The 16,644-nt window shown below is 47.0% G+C and overlaps 1 protein-coding gene across 5 annotated transcripts in view; it reads right to left on the reverse strand.

Moving 5' to 3' along the window:
• Positions 1–16,644, reverse strand: part of UBR4 (ubiquitin protein ligase E3 component n-recognin 4) — an 80,121-nt gene that overhangs the window by 47,325 nt on the left and 16,152 nt on the right. For 3 of the 5 annotated variants that reach the window (XM_085079874.1, XM_085079873.1, XM_085079872.1), the window contains exons 25-50: positions 16,342–16,571; positions 15,586–15,710; positions 14,984–15,081; positions 14,688–14,845; positions 13,796–14,005; positions 13,156–13,257; positions 12,188–12,288; positions 11,802–12,000; positions 11,502–11,690; positions 10,975–11,038; positions 10,588–10,779; positions 9,899–9,969; positions 9,626–9,773; positions 8,945–9,172; positions 8,578–8,748; positions 8,298–8,480; positions 7,224–7,382; positions 6,400–6,552; positions 5,854–6,081; positions 4,930–5,087; positions 3,801–3,972; positions 3,448–3,649; positions 3,031–3,194; positions 2,616–2,832; positions 2,028–2,244; positions 661–693 (exon numbers count right to left, since the gene is read on the reverse strand). In XM_085079874.1, the coding sequence (XP_084936000.1) occupies positions 661–693; positions 2,028–2,244; positions 2,616–2,832; positions 3,031–3,194; positions 3,448–3,649; positions 3,801–3,972; positions 4,930–5,087; positions 5,854–6,081; positions 6,400–6,552; positions 7,224–7,382; positions 8,298–8,480; positions 8,578–8,748; positions 8,945–9,172; positions 9,626–9,773; positions 9,899–9,969; positions 10,588–10,779; positions 10,975–11,038; positions 11,502–11,690; positions 11,802–12,000; positions 12,188–12,288; positions 13,156–13,257; positions 13,796–14,005; positions 14,688–14,845; positions 14,984–15,081; positions 15,586–15,710; positions 16,342–16,571 (4,172 nt within the window). The remainder of the gene's footprint in view (positions 1–660; positions 694–2,027; positions 2,245–2,615; positions 2,833–3,030; positions 3,195–3,447; positions 3,650–3,800; positions 3,973–4,929; positions 5,088–5,853; positions 6,082–6,399; positions 6,553–7,223; positions 7,383–8,297; positions 8,481–8,577; positions 8,749–8,944; positions 9,173–9,625; positions 9,774–9,898; positions 9,970–10,587; positions 10,780–10,974; positions 11,039–11,501; positions 11,691–11,801; positions 12,001–12,187; positions 12,289–13,155; positions 13,258–13,795; positions 14,006–14,687; positions 14,846–14,983; positions 15,082–15,585; positions 15,711–16,341; positions 16,572–16,644) is intronic. The other 2 variants (XM_085079876.1, XM_085079875.1) reach the window with 1 other exon arrangement.

Raw genomic sequence — 16,644 nt, forward strand, 5'->3', positions numbered from 1 at the left:
TTTTCACACAGGTTGCTCTTTCCAATTTGGAGTTTCAGCACAAAATATTCCAGAGGAAAATTAACTCGGAGCACTGGGTGTGACCCCAAGTGAGCGATGCTGAGGTTCGAGGTCTGGAAAGTGGGAGGGCCACCTGTCTCGAGGGAAAACCTGACTTACAAGTGGCAGCAAAGTCCCTGTAGCAGCACTCCATGCCCCCACATAGAACTACCTGAAATGCCATCTGACACGCCAGAGGGAGCAGGAAGATATAGGAAAAGGCAGGGAAGAGAGAGCATTAAGGGGAAAAACAACACTGTAGGACGGGATATGAGGTAGAAGGAGCAATTGTCTGGTCTGGTGGTGATAAATAACATCCCCCTCCCCACCAAGCAACCCTCATAAAGCTTGGGGGGAATAGAAGTGGGATAAGAAGGCACAAGGAAGGAACAAAGCAGAGAGGAATCTGTCAAACAAGCAACAGTTACACTGTGTACAGCAAAAATCTGCAAACCACCTCATCTTTACATTTGCTAAACCATCTGCCATGCAATGACCAGAATGTAAAGAAGCAAATGTCACTTGGAAAACCAAAAAACCCCCAGTCACCAAAAGCCACACCATGTGTTCTGCCTCTCTGACACACACTCATTCGTGCAGAGAAAAGGATGCCATACTAACCGGTCCAGGGTGGTTAGGGACTCAGTGTCAGAACTTTGGGGGAGCAAAGAAAAAGGAAAAAAAAATGTGTAAAGCTCACAGAAAAACTCCCTAGAACACATTCTAAGCAAAAGGCAAATTAAATGGGGAAATCAGGAAGCCGGGGGAGCGTCAGTCTAAGCAGGGGTCTCTCTACCTGGGCAGCACACACCGGGCTGGAGCAAAACAAAGACAGAGATGAGCCAGGTCACCTCACACAGAGAAGCCAAGCACCACTTAAAGCACCACCCAGGCTTAAATTCGAGTGCAGACACCAAACTTGGATAGAAAAGCTGCCTCCTGCCTCCCATTAGCTGCTCCTACTCCAGAGGCTCTTTAAAAGGTAACCATGTAACACGAAACAGGAAGAATGATTTTTTTGTCTGAATTTTTAGAATATAATCCCACTGCTCTGGAAAACCAGAGAGCATGTCTGTGCTGAGAGGGACATCTTGTGGGGATGTCACAGCAGAGGAGGGAAGGAAAGGGAAAATAAACACAGGGAAAAATCCCATGAACTATTAAGACAAAATATTAAAGGATGGATGAATAGGTACTTCAACTGGGCCTAACTGGCATTTCAAGCCCTGACCCTTCACCTGACAATTTCAGTCAGACAAAATTAACCACCACTTCCTCACAGTCAAGCAGTGTATGTATCCTCTAAAATGCTCATTTTTCAGCACTACCAGTTCCTCTTTGAGCTGTTTCCCTCCTGTCCTTGTTGTTTTCTATAACCCTTATGATACAGACTGCATGAGCTCAAAAAAACCCCACAGGGCAGATATAAAAAAGAACCCAAGTTCTATTTATTCACTAAAGATATGCCCAGGTCACCCCTGAGGTTTGGCTCTCAGCAGGAATATGGGGGAAAACCCAACACTTTCCCCAGCACAACAGCTCAGCCTGAGGCATGTGGGCTACAAGGCAAGTTGGAGGATCCATGAGCCTAAAGCAGGGTCATACACAAAACCCTCCTCAAAACTGGGCTTAACTTCAGAGAGGCCTGACCTTTATGAGTTTTAGAGAATGAAAAAGGCCATCTTGAAGTGAAAGGATGTACCAAGGCAGCAGAAATCGCTTTTAGCGCCTGGAAACTACTGAAACGTTAACTAGGCAGAACAAGCATGCACACAGATCTACCCATCTACTGCACCAGACCAACCAAGAGCCACCACAAACCCTCCTACAAGATCATCATTTTCAGTTGTTGCTTTGTAAGGCAGTGAGAACAACTCACTAATACCCTCCAGTTCTCCAAGTTAGGAAAAGCACACAAGTGCACCCAGGTGCCCTCCAAAACAACAACCCATTTCCTGGGAGAAATAAAGGAAAGATTGTGGAAATACCTCTCCAGGACAGTCCCACTGGCAGCAGCAGGGGCAGCTGACTCCGTGTCCCCAGTGCCATTGCCTTGGTTCAGGTTTGGGGGACAAACGTTGCTCACAGAAGCCGACGGGAAGTCCTCGGGGGGCTCGTCGGGCCAGCCAAACTGCTCTTTGGTTTTGCCATAAATTTTTATGGAATCCATCATGGTGACTCCAGCAGGATCCACAGAAGCCCCAACTGTAGAGATGACAGAAATTTCTTACAAACTGAGAGAACTGTTGCTTTTGGATACAAACAAGCCTCATTTCACAAGGCCAGGACAGCAATTACACTGTCAATACACAGCCACTGACAGTGCCATCTCCTCTGCAAGGCCATTTTCCTCCTCTCACCTCAGCACAACTGAGCTGAACTACTGAACACTCACTCACTGCAGCAAGGAACTGGGCCATAAATAAAGTCATTAAATGCTTAGGGTTCCCCCTTCAGACTGTTTTTGCAGTCAGGTCAAACGAACAGATTGTGGAAAACTCCCTGCTGTGAGATGAAGCAGGTTCATCCCACCCAAACAAAACCCTGGACAGAGCAAGCAGTGAACAAAGCCTCACTGAAGATGGTGAGTTTCTTGTCAGCCTGCAGGGCCTCCTCGCGGGTGAAGGGGAAGTCGAACCAGCGGGCGCGGGTCATGTTGAGCTGCATGGTGCGGCCGAAGATCTCCAGGTAGGACGGAGCTCGCTCGATGGCCTGGGTGCCGATCTGGATCCGCATGCCTGTCATCACCATCGTGCTGTTGTTGTTGGTCACCTCGATGGTGAAACCCCCAGGCTGCAGAGAACAAATCACAGCTCCAAAATTCACTCTGAAGCTCAGGAGTCCGTGCAGAGGAGCCTCCAGAGTTTACTGAATTATGGGATTTGTACAGGGTCATTTCAGCAAAGCAGACTCCTTAATCAAGGCATGGGATCAACATGAACAATAATGTCACCCAGAAGCCCAAAAGAGTCCCCAGCTTGCCCCACTCACCTTTGTGTTGGCCACGTACATGCCCGTGGAGTTGAGGCGGTGCTTTATCTGCTGGGCATTGTACACCTGCAGCAGGTCATTGCCTCCGAACTCCACATCTGTGAGCTGCTGGTTGTGCTCAAAGAAGTCAATAGGGAAGTTCACCTGGCTGGATGTGCGAGTTGCTGCAAGGGGAAAGAGATGTTTAATGATAAAAGAAATTCTAAACAGACAAAGCTGTGGTAAAAAACCCACAGAAACAACTCGCCTCCTTCAGAAACATCTGTATGTATTTCTATATACATCTATGGGAACATTTTACCCACTTAGCCAGTACTTAGGTAATTGTCAGAGGTGAATGTTTTAAGAATTTAGATGCCACTAATGATCAATTTTTACATCTGCCTTTGTTCTCAAGGTCATGTGAGGAGCCCTTACTGATGGCAGCTGCCTTGCGCTTGCGGACAGGTTTCATGATGCTGATGACACTGCTGGGCTGCAGAGAGGGCTGCAGCCAGTAGGATGTGTTCTCCACGTTGGCCATGTAGATCCTCAGGCTGCCATCTTCACACAGCAGGATCATGGTGGTCCTCTGCTGCTCGTTGCAGGCCGTGTGACGGATGGCCACCATGTCCTGGATCTGCAAGGCAAGGCAAGGCAAGGATGTGGCAACTCTTGCTTGAAGGAACAAACTCTTTGCATTAGAAAAACTGCCAGGATTGGAAATCTTGTTGATGGAACAACAGGAAACCAAATTGAAATGGTCAAAAAAACGGGGAACTCTGACTAACCTTTGCTTTGGCTGGCAAGGTCTTAATCTCCTGGATGAGGAAGGTGTCTGGTTTCACCATCACCACCAGTGGGACACCCGTGGTTTGCTGGACACAGCACACTAGGCCAGGGTGGTTCATCACCTCAGACCACTGACACAGGGCTGGAGAAGTCTTACTGCCACCATTGGAACTGCAAGAGGAGAAGGGCACAATGGCACTGATTTAAGGAACAGCACAAGCAAAATCACACAAGATTCATCACATTCAAATCAGTTAAAGCTTTGTCCTGAGCAAGGATTCAGGCACTGCACCAATGAACAGTGTCTGGTTAACAGGCAAGAAACCTCACACAGTCACCAGAGTGGAGAGAAGGCAGGAGCATCCCAGACCACAGCCCCGATCCCTACCCTGCAAACCTGAGGAAAAACACTTCTTAGTGTTGCATTTCATGCCCCAAACCAAGGAGGTAATTTATAAATGGCTTTTGTTCAAGTTCAAGAGTTCAAGAGCTCTTGGAACCTGACCCTCCTTCAGAGCCCACTCGTGACAGTGGCTTTTTGTGAGGCCAGTGAAGAGTCTTTGGCCTGAGAGCCCAGCACTGCCTATCAGAACACACAATAGAACGGTTTTTTCCTTGCCACATTCACAGAGTAAGAGATTGGTTTCCCCCAAGGGAGTCTGAAAACCAGCCTCAACATGCACAATGCACAAGGTCCACTACAGCAGTGGTGCCGAGAGGAAACAAAGGCTTCCTGCTCGGCCGCCTCGGCGAGGGCAGATAATCCCATCGGTTCCAGCGGCTGCACCAGGAGCAGCTCACTCTGTGCAGCTCCACTGCTCTGCAGACACCTTTCTGCTCTCAAATCCTGCCAGGAAGACAAAATGCATGTGTGCTCCACTGCTGAAACAGCCACCTTTCATTTCTAATCATCCTGCAACCAGGATTTCATAGAATTCCTGAGCTGGAAGGGACTCGCCAGGAGCATCAAAGTCCATTAGGGCAGAAGCACCACGGAAAGTAGCAAGAAATCATCAGTCAACAGGGGATCTTCACTGTGGTTTGGGCATTCAGTGCTGGGATGTTGAGTAATATTTATTAATAACAAAAATAAATAAAAGTGCAGGGAGTGTCCCCCAGGAGCCTCACCTCTTGATGTTAATTGGGAAGAGCCGCTGCACCTCCAGGCTGGCCCGGCTGATGGTGGCTGCGAAGGATTTGCCTTGGCAGTAGCTGAAGAACAACATCTGCAGCACGTGGGAGTAATAGACTGACACCCCTCCTCCTGCCACCTGGCCATTGCTGTCCTGGGGGATCCATAGAAATGCCAACATTTTACATAAACACAAATACCCCAAACACTCTGTCAGGCTTTTAAATGTACGATGGAATTATTCCCAAAGCCGCCCCTCCTCCCCAGCAGTGAGAGAACAGAGCCCTAAACGACAATTTTCTAAGCTGAACTCCTGGGTGAACTCATCCATCAGACACTTCAAAGGCTCTGGGAGGGGATGCTGAGCCTGCACACCCGGAGGCTGTAGGTAACACCCTGAGCTCCCGCAGCTGGGAGCTGTGTGACAGTCACATGGAGCATTCCCTGTATTCCCAGCTCATAAAAGACCTTCCCGAGGGCCTCCTTCCCATCTATTCCTGTTTTGAAGCAGGCTGGGGTAAAAACACTGGAGAGATTTTAAAGGTCACCCCCAAGACTAGAAACAAAGGCTCGCTGCAGCTCTCCAGCCCCTGCAATGGTGATTTATCCCTCCTGGTCCTGCACCTTTGGAGTGCCTCGTTCCGAGAACAGCACTGCTCTGAAGCCATCTCCCTGCTGAGAAATCCTGCTGGGCATGACTTCAGAGCCAGCCATGGAAAACATGCTCCATTTTCTAGATGAAAGGATCAAGGGGTTTAATTTTCACCCCCACCTCCTTTTACTGTAAGGATATTTCTCTCTTTAGAGGAATGAGAAAGCTCCTTGATCTAGATCAGGGGGCTTAAAAGGAGAAGGGGAAAAAAGCAGGAAACTTCTGCCTTCAAAAGGCAAAAAAAGAGAGAAAGGGAAGTCACCAGCACCTTCAGATCCTCATGATTGACTTCAAGCACGTTGGTGACATAGAAGGGCCCATGCTGGGCACTGCTGGCCTCCTCCATGAGCTGTGTGTAGATGTAGCCAGCAGAGGACATGATCACTATGATGTTCTTCCCCTCCTCGTTGAACAGGAAAGTCACATCCCTGATTTTGGAACTCGGGAGGAGGAAGTAGAAAGTTGGACTCAAGGCGTCTACAGAGAGATCGTAAATCTGTGGGAAAAACCAAGGAAGTAATTAACTACAATGATCATCAAGGCCGTAATTAACTGCTGTGATACAAAATAGTGCATGTGAACAAGAGCAGAGATGAGGGAATCCCTATGACATTACATAGGGAATCCCTCAGTTAGTTTGGGGCTTTTGCTCTTTGAGTTCTCTGGGTTTGCTTTTCCTTGCAACAACACAGGAAACGTGCCAAATTTATATTTCTAAGAATATTATCACATTCTCCCACATGCAACTCTGCAAGGATCCAGACTCTAATGCCTGCAAGGAGATGTATCACCAATAGCTCATGGCCAGCCATACCTTCACAAAGTCTGCAGTGACAATGGCAAGCTCTGTTTGAGATCCTGGCAGCCACACAGCTTTGATGATGAAATTCCCAGTGGCCAGTTGGGGATGAAGCACCAAATGATCAGAGACTGATCCAGAGCTGCTGAAAGTTAGCACATGGCAATCCTGGAGTAACGAAGAAAATTGGTTAAATATTAGAACAAAGTGTTTATAAACATGTGAAGCCAAGAATGGAGTTAAAAGTCAGCATTTCTCTTAGGGCAAATAATGATTCAGAGAATCTAAATCTAAATTTCCTCCATTAAATATAAATGACATGAGGGTTTGAAAAGAAAAAAAAGCAAACAAAAAAACCAAACCAAACCAAACCAACCATCAAACAAACAAAAAAAAAAAAACCAAAAAAAAAAAAACCAAAAAACCCCCACAGAGTGCAGCTTTTTTTTAGCTAAATAACAGACCTGTAGATTCTACACTGGGAAAGCTGAATCTAAATTTGGGACAATACAAAAAAAAGGAGTCCTTGCCAAAGAACATTAATTGCTACAGACTATAATACACTAAGTTTGACATGACTAAACCTTGGCTCTTGTCTTAAAATAAAATCAGTCTCAATACACCAAGAAGTACTATTTCAAGGCACTGTCTCATTAATTATATTATTCATACAGATCCTGCTTTTTTACCTCATCTATCTAGCAGGGAAGTGAATCAGGAGCTAAATTAGTGACAGAACTTTGGAGGTAGCTCTGTGCTAACTCCTCAGAGGAAACAAACACAGCTGGCTTCAAGCTGATGTTTCCAGCTCCCTGGAAAATGCTTTGGCAGGCACTTACTTTGAGCCCACACACAGCCAGGTAGTCCTCCTTGCAGGGATTCCCAGTCAGGCTCAGCACAGTGAAGGGCACAGGCGCTGATGCGAGGCGGGTGAGGGTCAGTTTTCTTTTGCTGGAGTCAGCTTGTTTCAGCAGGGCTGAGAGCTGGAGCACTGTGATCTGCACCACAGAATGAAACCACTTATGTGACTTTGGAACTGAGGGGAATCAGGCATTTCAGCTCCAGATCTCCCAGCTGCAGAATCAGAACCACAAAGTGAACCCAATTATCTGACTTTGGAATTGAGGGGAATAAGGATTTTCAGTTCCAGATCCCCCAGTTACAGCTGCAGAACCACAGAATGAATCCAGCCATCTGACTTTGGAACTGAGGGGAATAAGGAATTTCAGTTCCAGACCCTCCAGTTAAAGAATCAGAACCACAGAACCACCAAGGCTGGAAGAGATTTACAAGATCACTGAGCCAAACCATCACCACAGCACCACCATCATCACCCCTAAACCACATCCCCAAGTGCCATGTCCAGACACCTCTTGAACACTTCCAGAGTTGATGACTCCACCACCTCTCTGGACAATTTATTTCAATGCCTGACCACTCTTGCAATCAGTTTTTTGTTTATAGTATCTGATTTGAACCTCCCTTGGTGCAACTTAAGACCATTTCCTCTTGTCCTTTCACTGAGTCATGGACCCCCACCTGGCTCCAACCTCCTCTCGGGTGGTTTCAGTGAGGTGCGTGATGGCAGCGAGTTATTCTCACTGTTCCTGCTGCAGGAACTCTTCCCTGATGGGGTTTTCCTGCCAGAGGTTCCTCTAAGCTAGGCAACACTTCACACCAGATCTCAGGGCAGGCAGAGCAAACCACAGGCCTGCCTGCTCCTCAGTGCTGTTCCATGTCCCTCAGGAGCCCAGTGCCTCCAGCACTGTTCCATTTCCCTTGGGAACCCAGCACTGTTCCATTTCCCTCAGGAACTCAATGGCTCCAGCACTGTTCCATGTCCCTCAGGAGCCCAGCAGCTCCAGCCCTGTCCCACATCCCTTGGGAGCCCAGGCCCCACGCAGGCAGCTCACCTTGCCCTTCTCGTGGCTGACAGCCAGGTGCTGGCGGCGGCCGTGCGGCGAGGACAGCACGCACATGGCCACACGCCGCAGCACGTGCGCGCTGATCAGCTGCCGGATGGTCTGGCCCTGGTCCCCGCTGTAGTTCATGCGCACGTTCTCAAAGGCGCCTTCCTGAGAGCCGAGGGTTGGGACCTGAGCCAGGGAAAGCATTCAAAGGGTGTCATTGGAATGTCTCTGTTCAAAAGCCATTCCCCCCTTCCACACTCCGTTAATTCCTTTTGTTCCGTACCATCAGCTGGTCTGTCATTTCTACTGATTTGTCCAAAGTGTGGAGCTCGTTGAGAGCCTGCTGGGCACGGCTGCTGCTCCCCATGGCTGAGGCTTGCTGGAAGTTGACCTGGATGGCATCCATCAAGAAATTCAGCATCTCTAGCACCAAAGGTGCAAAGGAGAAGTTGGCCTGCAAGAAAATGATAAGGGTAATGAGGAACAAGATGCTCCTGATGGAAGCTTTCATAAAACCTACACATCAACTGCTTTTTAGAGCCTGACACCCCTTTATGACCCCTCTCATCATAAAAATCAAACAACTCAGCTGATAATCAACCCAGCCCACCCAAGATCCTCATGATAACCCATCTGTTTAACAATTATACCTGGGACTGCAGTTCCTCTCGACAGCCCTCTACATTTCTGCACAGGCTGCTCTTCTTGGGCTTTTCCTCATCGGGGCCCTTGCCCTCGCTGATGGTGACCTTGGCCTTCTCAGCAGGGGACGTGCTGGCGTGGCGGATGACACTCTCGGGCACTCGGGGCTCACTCTGGAAGGCTGATTCCTTCATGGTAGAGCTCATCCCACTGCTGGGAGTTCTCTTCACCAGTGCCTGGGAATGACACAGTAACGCTAAAAGCCCAAACCAGATTTAACTTGGCTACTGCTGAAGTAAATACAGATTGTATGTGCAGGAATTAGAACACAGTTCTAAAGAAATAACACCCTGCATGTGACTCTCCACCCAAGTATTAAAAAAATTCCATATTTAAGATATAATTTTTTCATTTGCTGCTAGTGGAAAACATGGGAAAAGGTGTTCTTTGCTGTGTAGCAAATTCTGTAAAGGTAGGTGGAATCCCAGGAGTCACCACGACACAGATTTGCCAATGCTCTTATTGGGTGCAAAAAAATTAATTTCCAGGCAAGCTGTAAATTCCGAGGGTTCATTATGAAGTCAAAGCCTTCAAGTCTTAGCACTCCTGCATACTCAAATCCTGACATAACTTACTGCAGAACAGAAAATTGCAAAGCATTTGAAAATCTGAAAACATAAAGAATTTACCAGGCAGCTGCCATCCTCCTTGGCTCCACAGTCACAGAAGAAGGATCCATACTTGGCGTAAGAAATCTCATGATCCTTGTGACAAACTTTAGCACAAACTGTGCAAACACCAACCCCATCAACCATCTTGCAAGTGTGACAGTGGTACCTGCCCAAAATAAGCCAGGTGAGTTTTGAAAAGCAGTGCCTTGAGGCTCACAAACTACACTCACTTCCTTCTCAATGGCCAGAAATGCCAGGCTGAAACTCTGAACACAAGCTTGAGATTCTTACCAATGTTGATTCATGAATTCTTTCTGTGTGATGGTGAAGGTACAGAGTTTATTACAAAGAGAATCTTCATCCTATCCAAAAGAAAATTGTTTTAGGAAGGTGCTATAACTGCAGCTGCAGTGAAGTACATGTACAAAATAAATCCCCCAGAAACCAAAAGCGCATTTTAGGAACATCAAGTTTCAGTAACACTGAGCTAGAAGAAGGCAGCTGGTATACACCAGCTGGTATACAAACCACGTGGAAAGAGGAGATGGTGACACAGTGTAGTAACAGGAAACAGTTAACAAGAAAAAGAAACAGTAACAAAAATATTGCTACAGAAAAAGAACATATTCTAACAGCTTTTCTTCCACCACCCAACAGCACCTAAAATTTCACTTCTAATTTCAGTTGCTTGCTGATACAAAAACTAGTAAGTGACAAACCAACCAGTAGGAACAAACCCATTTTACTCCATTTCTTCCTTTTTTTAATTAAAAACATAAATATTTAACTTTTGTTGACATCACAAAGTCAACAGATCCAGGTAGGAATGACAGATCCTCTCTTCCAGACCTGACAAGTAGGGTTCTTCACTCAGTCTCACATCAGGAATAAACAAAATCTTAATTTACAAGCTGAGTGATTTGGAAGGTGCAAAATAAACCCTGCTGTCCTCTACAGCATTCACTGTGCCTGTTGCCTACCGAGTCCTCAGCCTGGGAGTCCTCCTCCTCCACCGCCAGCTCCTCCACCCAGTCGGAGTCCACCTCGATGGCGCGCTCCTCCCCGTCCACAGAGAGGTGACTGGGGCCCTGCCCACTGCTCTGGCCCAGGGCGTTGGTGACATCGGCCAGGTAGGACACGATGTGGCACGTGCACTCCAGGACAGTCACGTGCTGCGGAGCAGAAGGGAAGGAAAATCAGAAGCAACACTCACAGCCTCTGTGAGCTGCTACAGGGCAAGAAAAGGGGACAGCCTCCCCGACCCCCAGCCAAATTGCTGGAAAATTCCCACCATGAAACGAAACCAGGACAAGTGAACTGGTGCCTGGGATTCATTCCTGAAAGTGGAGCACCAGCACAAGTCTTACCTTCCCTTGCATGACGTTGGCATTCATTTTTTCTACCACGTTCTTTTGAGACAGGTATTTCTTGCTGCAACACAAAACACTGGGAATTACTACAGAATCCCAGAATGGCTTGGAGTGGAAGGGATCCTAAAGCCCATCTCATCCCATCCCCTGCCATGGGCAGGGACACCTTCCACTATCCCAGGTTGCTCTAAGCCCCATCCAACCTGGTCTTGGACACTTCCAGAGATGGGGAGTCCAAAACCCTTGATTATAGCTAACAGCCTTTGGGAAGTATAAACTCAGTTCTGACTGACAGTTTTACACATTCAGTTTGCTTTAAGTTAACAACAGGGAATGTGTAAAGAAAGAAAGTGATTGTTTGGAACAGATGGACACAGATCAGCCTCCCTCAGACACTTTCTATTCCAAACAATAAACTAAGAGAGAATGGAATATCTGTGAACACAAATTTCTCTCCAAAATACCAGGAAAGAAATAAAAATACCCCATAAATGAAGCATCAGCAGTACAGAGCTCACTCTTACCATCTGCCCAGCCAGTCCACAGCAGCACCATGGAGCTGGAGGTGTCCTGCCCCTTGTCCTGCACTGGCCAAAGTTGCCATGACAACCATCAGTTCAGGAAAGCCTGTGCCATCTCCATTGGCCAGCATCTCTGTTGCCATTGGTATCAGGGTACTGAGCAGAACAGTGCACACGCCTTCCCCCACTTGGCTGAGGAAAAAATTTTCATAGAGGTAAAGAATCAGCAGCAACTTACATGAGATTTGCACCTCTAGAGAGCAAACTGAGCACACCCAAGACAGGAGCAAGGCTGTGCTTTACCTGTTTTCCCGAACAATGTAAGTTGTCAGGAGCTGCAGCAGCTGCCTGTTCTCCTGCACCACATCCAGCTGGTCCGAGTCCTTGGGTGGGGACATGGTCATCCTGGTCAGCCAGGCCTGCAGCCTCACAGGCTCCACGCAGGCCAGCTGAGCCAGGGAGCCACACAGGCGCAGCAGGCTGGGGTTGGGGCTCTTCTCAGCTGGAGGGAAAGTTACTGTCAGTGACAAATGCTACAAGGAACATGTATGAAAATGGCTTTCCTTAAAAGCATGAAGCTGTGACCCCACTCCTCCCCACAACTTTTCTTCCAAGCACTTTATCTCAGACAATACAAGAACAGTTTAAAGTGGGAAAGGCAGCACAGAGGAGATTCCAGCAGCACTTACTCAGCTGGAAGAGCTTGGTGAAGAATTTCAGCACCCTGTTACAGAACTTGGCCGAGAGGCTCTCGTTGGCCGTTGCCATCATGATCTGCACCAGCTCTCCACTGTAGAGAGGAATTAGATCAGCTTTGTAAAAGGCAGCCCATTCCCCTTTTCCACTGGCTCCACTTCTCTCTGCCCTCACGTTTCACACTGGCAGTCATTTGTGTTAACACTGCTCAGTAGCAAAACCACAGAAATTGCTTTCAGCCAAACAGCAAACACAGCTCAGACCAAAACTCATAAATGAGCTCCTCAGAGGCATTTCAGTGTTCTCCATATACTGAGTCACAAAAGGGCCAAACCAGAAGTCAAGATTTTCTTGCCTATCTTTCCCTTCCATACTAACAAAGTACAGCCATCAGGCTGCTTTCATTCCAAACCGTTAAACAAGTACAGAGAAAAACCAGGCAATGGTCAGCTTCCTGATGGAGAAATCCTTTTCTCTCATTCCCTTCACACTCAGAACACTGTGGCTGTGCTAGTCTGTTTCTATCACAGCTGTTCCAGGCTGCTGACAGCACAATTTGTCTTCATGATTCTAAGTCAGGCCAACCCCCCACCTCCACCCTTAAAATTATCAACCTACAGCCCCACAAAAGTGCTGAGAGAATTTGGGATTTTGCAGCTTGCTCTGTAAGTGCCTTATGGAGCAGCAGCTCTCAGAAAGCTGCTTTGACAGAACCATCATCTCACAAGATCCCCCCTGATCATCACTGTGAGGACTCGCTGAGTATTTCATTTGGACAAAGACCCAGGCCTTCTACCCCGCAGAATCTCTTCCTGCACTGCCTGAAGGATATCCTAGCTTCACACAGCCTAGATTTTCCTGCACAATGGCATTAACAACACCTTGGTGTCCACAGTGACAAGCTAAGAGAACAAGGATGAGAAATAAAGTCCTTGGGCTACAAGTTCCATGGTGACTTCACCTTTCTGAAAAGAATTCCTCCATGGCTTTTCTGGCCTGGCTGCTCTCCAGCTGTTTCTCTAGATGCTGCAAGCATTCCTCCAAGATGGACTCATCCAGGCCACTGGGGATTAACAGAGGAATAGATAAGGATCAAATACATGACAATCAAATAAGAACATACAGGAACAATTTCAACAATTACAACAATTCTGAGAGGCCAGAAGTGATCTATTTTGCTATTATAATTCCAATAAATTTTCCACAAATTGAATTCCACAATTCTTTCAAGAGACAGGAGAAAAACAATTGATGAACAACCTTACATGAACACCAATAAACCCAGCAAGTGTTCAGAACAAAGGGACACATGATGTAAGGCAATTCCCAGTCAGAAACCTAGAATAATCCAGACCCTTCAGACACCTCACACACGAATTCCTATAAAGAGTTGCTCTTTTCACACTTTAAGTCTCTTCTAGTATTACTCCTCCCCATTCTCTCTTGCTCTTACCCCTACTCCACCATTCTGGTAATGTGAATAAAATATCTCATCTTTACAGTATACAAGTACAGAAGCTTTCAACAGATAAAAATACGCTGATTTTTTGCCGTTCCAGAACCAACACTGCTGCAGCCAGTCTTTTCACACACTGTGTTACCTGTTTGGGTCAGAGTGATGGGCCAGTATGTTATAGCACCCTGTGATCAACTTCTCATAAACACGTGCCAGGAACTCATCGGACTCTGCAGGGCCCAAGATCCTTTCCAGGGAATTGCTGCTGATTTCTGCCACACTCTCTGTGCTGGTCTCCAGAAGGAGGGGCAGCAGGGAATGAATCACCTGGGGTGGGTTTAGATCATCTGACCAGCTTGAAAAGAAAAGGACACAAGTTAATTCTCTGCATGATGTATCAGAGGATGTCCCTGCTGGAAACCAGAATTCACATTAAGTGAGGCACAGCTCCAGATGGAAGTCAGTGATGAACCCTTTTTAGAAAGGTGGGATAAATACAACAGCCCAGGCATTTTCCCCCTCAGAAAAACAGTCCTCCTTTGGAAAATTATACATGTTAATTTTGCATATATTCAGTTACAACATTTTCCTAGACAGTCCCACTACCACACATTGTGGCTTTTGGGCTTGTCTGAAGTGCCAACAACTACTTTCTGGTTTCAGAGTATTTTAGACTAAGTCCCTGAAAAAACAAACAGCATTTCAATTTTCCTTACACTTTGAAAACATCACACAAGTGAATGATAACAAAACACAAATGAATTTGTTAGATCCATATTGTGTCAGTTTATACCCCAGTTTCTTGAAATCCACATTTGACAAAAAGGGAGCCAGACTTTTGGAAGTATCACAGGAAGACAGAAAGACTGTCTTTCATTTAGTATTTGGAACTGTGAACTGGAAGGCTTAGTTGAGAGTCTAGCACTAGGTCAGTAAGTGTTCCACAGGCACAGCCCGACCAAGTCAGACATGGCAGACTCAGAGCACTGCATGCAGCAGTGTGTGTAACATACAGTGGGACACAAACCCAGACTTACACGATGAGATCCCCGGTGAGCCTGACCAGGGACAGCAGGGTGTGCTTGAGGGAGGCTGCCAGGGGCAGGCTCTGGCTGCACAGGGTGCCCAGGTGTGCAGCCTGCACAGCGCTGATGTAGCTCTCCGCAGGGATGGTGTCATTGGCAAAGGCATTGCGCTGCAGAGGGACAGACAGACGGACACAACACACACACACACATCAGAGCCTTGGGTCTAGGACAGAGCCACACTCTGCCCCCATGCCCAGCAATTCCTGCAGCTGCAGTCACACATCAGTCCCCGAGGCTGGACTCACCCACGAGCCGATGTTGGGGAACTCGTTGGTGTGGATGTTGTTCCAGGACTCACACAGGGTCTGCACAGCTGATGGCAAGTTCTGGACAAGGGTTGGACCTGCAGTCACACAGAACAATCAGGCACTGAAAAAATTCATAGCTCTACAAGTCAAAATCATCCCTAAGTTTTCAAGAGCATTCCAGCTTCTTTCACTTAATTGAAACTGCAGAAAACATGGCACAAATACTAATTCTCAGAAGTGACTACAATCTGTATTCATTCTGTCTTCAAATACAATCTATATTGAAGACAGAAGCCTTCAGCATAGCAACATTTCATAGCTCCCTCTGTTATTCCATGCCACCAGCTCCAATATGGTTATAAAAGCATTTCAGTAATCCAGAGGAGTCCACACGATAATGATCCTTTCAAGGTTTGCCCAACTGTTTCAGTTGTTTGGATACTGAAAGGAAGAGACTTCGCAGTGTGCTGCTGGCAGGACAACTCACTCGTTTGAACAGAGTGGTAGAGATCACTTTGAAATTGGGTATTGGCAGCATTGTGGAAGATTCCCCTACCGAGAGGAGGCCCCTGAAGCCCAGCAGTGCCCCTGGCCCTCACCCAGAGTGTTGGACTTGCAGCGGCTGGAGCCGATGGCCAGGACAGCAGCGTAGCCCCGCAGCTTCTCCTCAGAGGGTTTGTTGTCCGAGGATCCCTCCTCAGAGAGGCTCCGCAGCAAGTAGGATCTGCAGGCAGGATGGAGAGGATTTACTTCAGCAAGCAGCTCTGCAGTTCGGAAGTAAGTGTGTCAATGGAGTGACAGATAAAACACAAACTTCTGAAGTTCTGCCCCACACTTCATCTTACACCACTAAGGGAGTTCTGGGATTTTATCCTCTCTAAGCTACTTAGCAGGAGAAGTGCCCAAAAAGAAAAAGCTGATTTACTTTTACTTTCTTCTACACAGGTTCTAACGAGAGTTTAGAAGAATTCAGACTTTTAATGTAAGAATTAACCCCCCTCTCTTTCTTGATGATCTGACAGCCTCAGTATTATCCAAGAGAAATAAACTTAAGTAGCACTATCCTAGAGAGTGGTTTTATCTTTGGAGGAAAAGCTGGCTTTGCAAACTTGCAAGGAAGCCTTGGAAGATCAGACAAGGAGGCTAACCAGAAACAGCAACTTCCCATGCATGGCTTGAGAAGATACTTGTTATTCTTCTTTTAAAACAATGGACCCTCTAGAGGACATAAAGTAATCACTCTGGACTACAAAACTCCCAGGCACTTCTAAGAAAACAACACAAACACAAAATGCAGAGAAAGCCCAAAGCATGGCAGAAAATTGTATTCCTGCTGGAGATGCCAAGGGCTATACCTGGTAAATGTAGCATAAGTGTCAATGAGCTGCAGTGTAGCAGGGAGGAGGTTCTTGGTTATCTCTGAGGACTTGTGGGGATCAGTCTCTGCAGCTAACTTAGTAAAGTGCTCATCTAGAGAAACCTGGATCTTGGAGATTGCAGCATCAAGGGTGTAAATGGATTGTAAACTGGGGACTTCGTGCAGCTGGAGAATGGTTGTGCAGTCAACAGCACAGAAAGAAGAGATCTGAAAATGCAGAGGGATGAACAGTAAGCGCAGATCGTTCCACAGGAACAGAAGTTGCCTATGTCCAGCTGCA

Source organism: Lichenostomus cassidix, chromosome 21 (assembly GCF_008360975.1).
Source record: "Lichenostomus cassidix isolate B80296 chromosome 21, HeHo_3.0, whole genome shotgun sequence".
Classification (NCBI taxonomy): Eukaryota; Metazoa; Chordata; class Aves; order Passeriformes; family Meliphagidae; genus Lichenostomus; species Lichenostomus cassidix.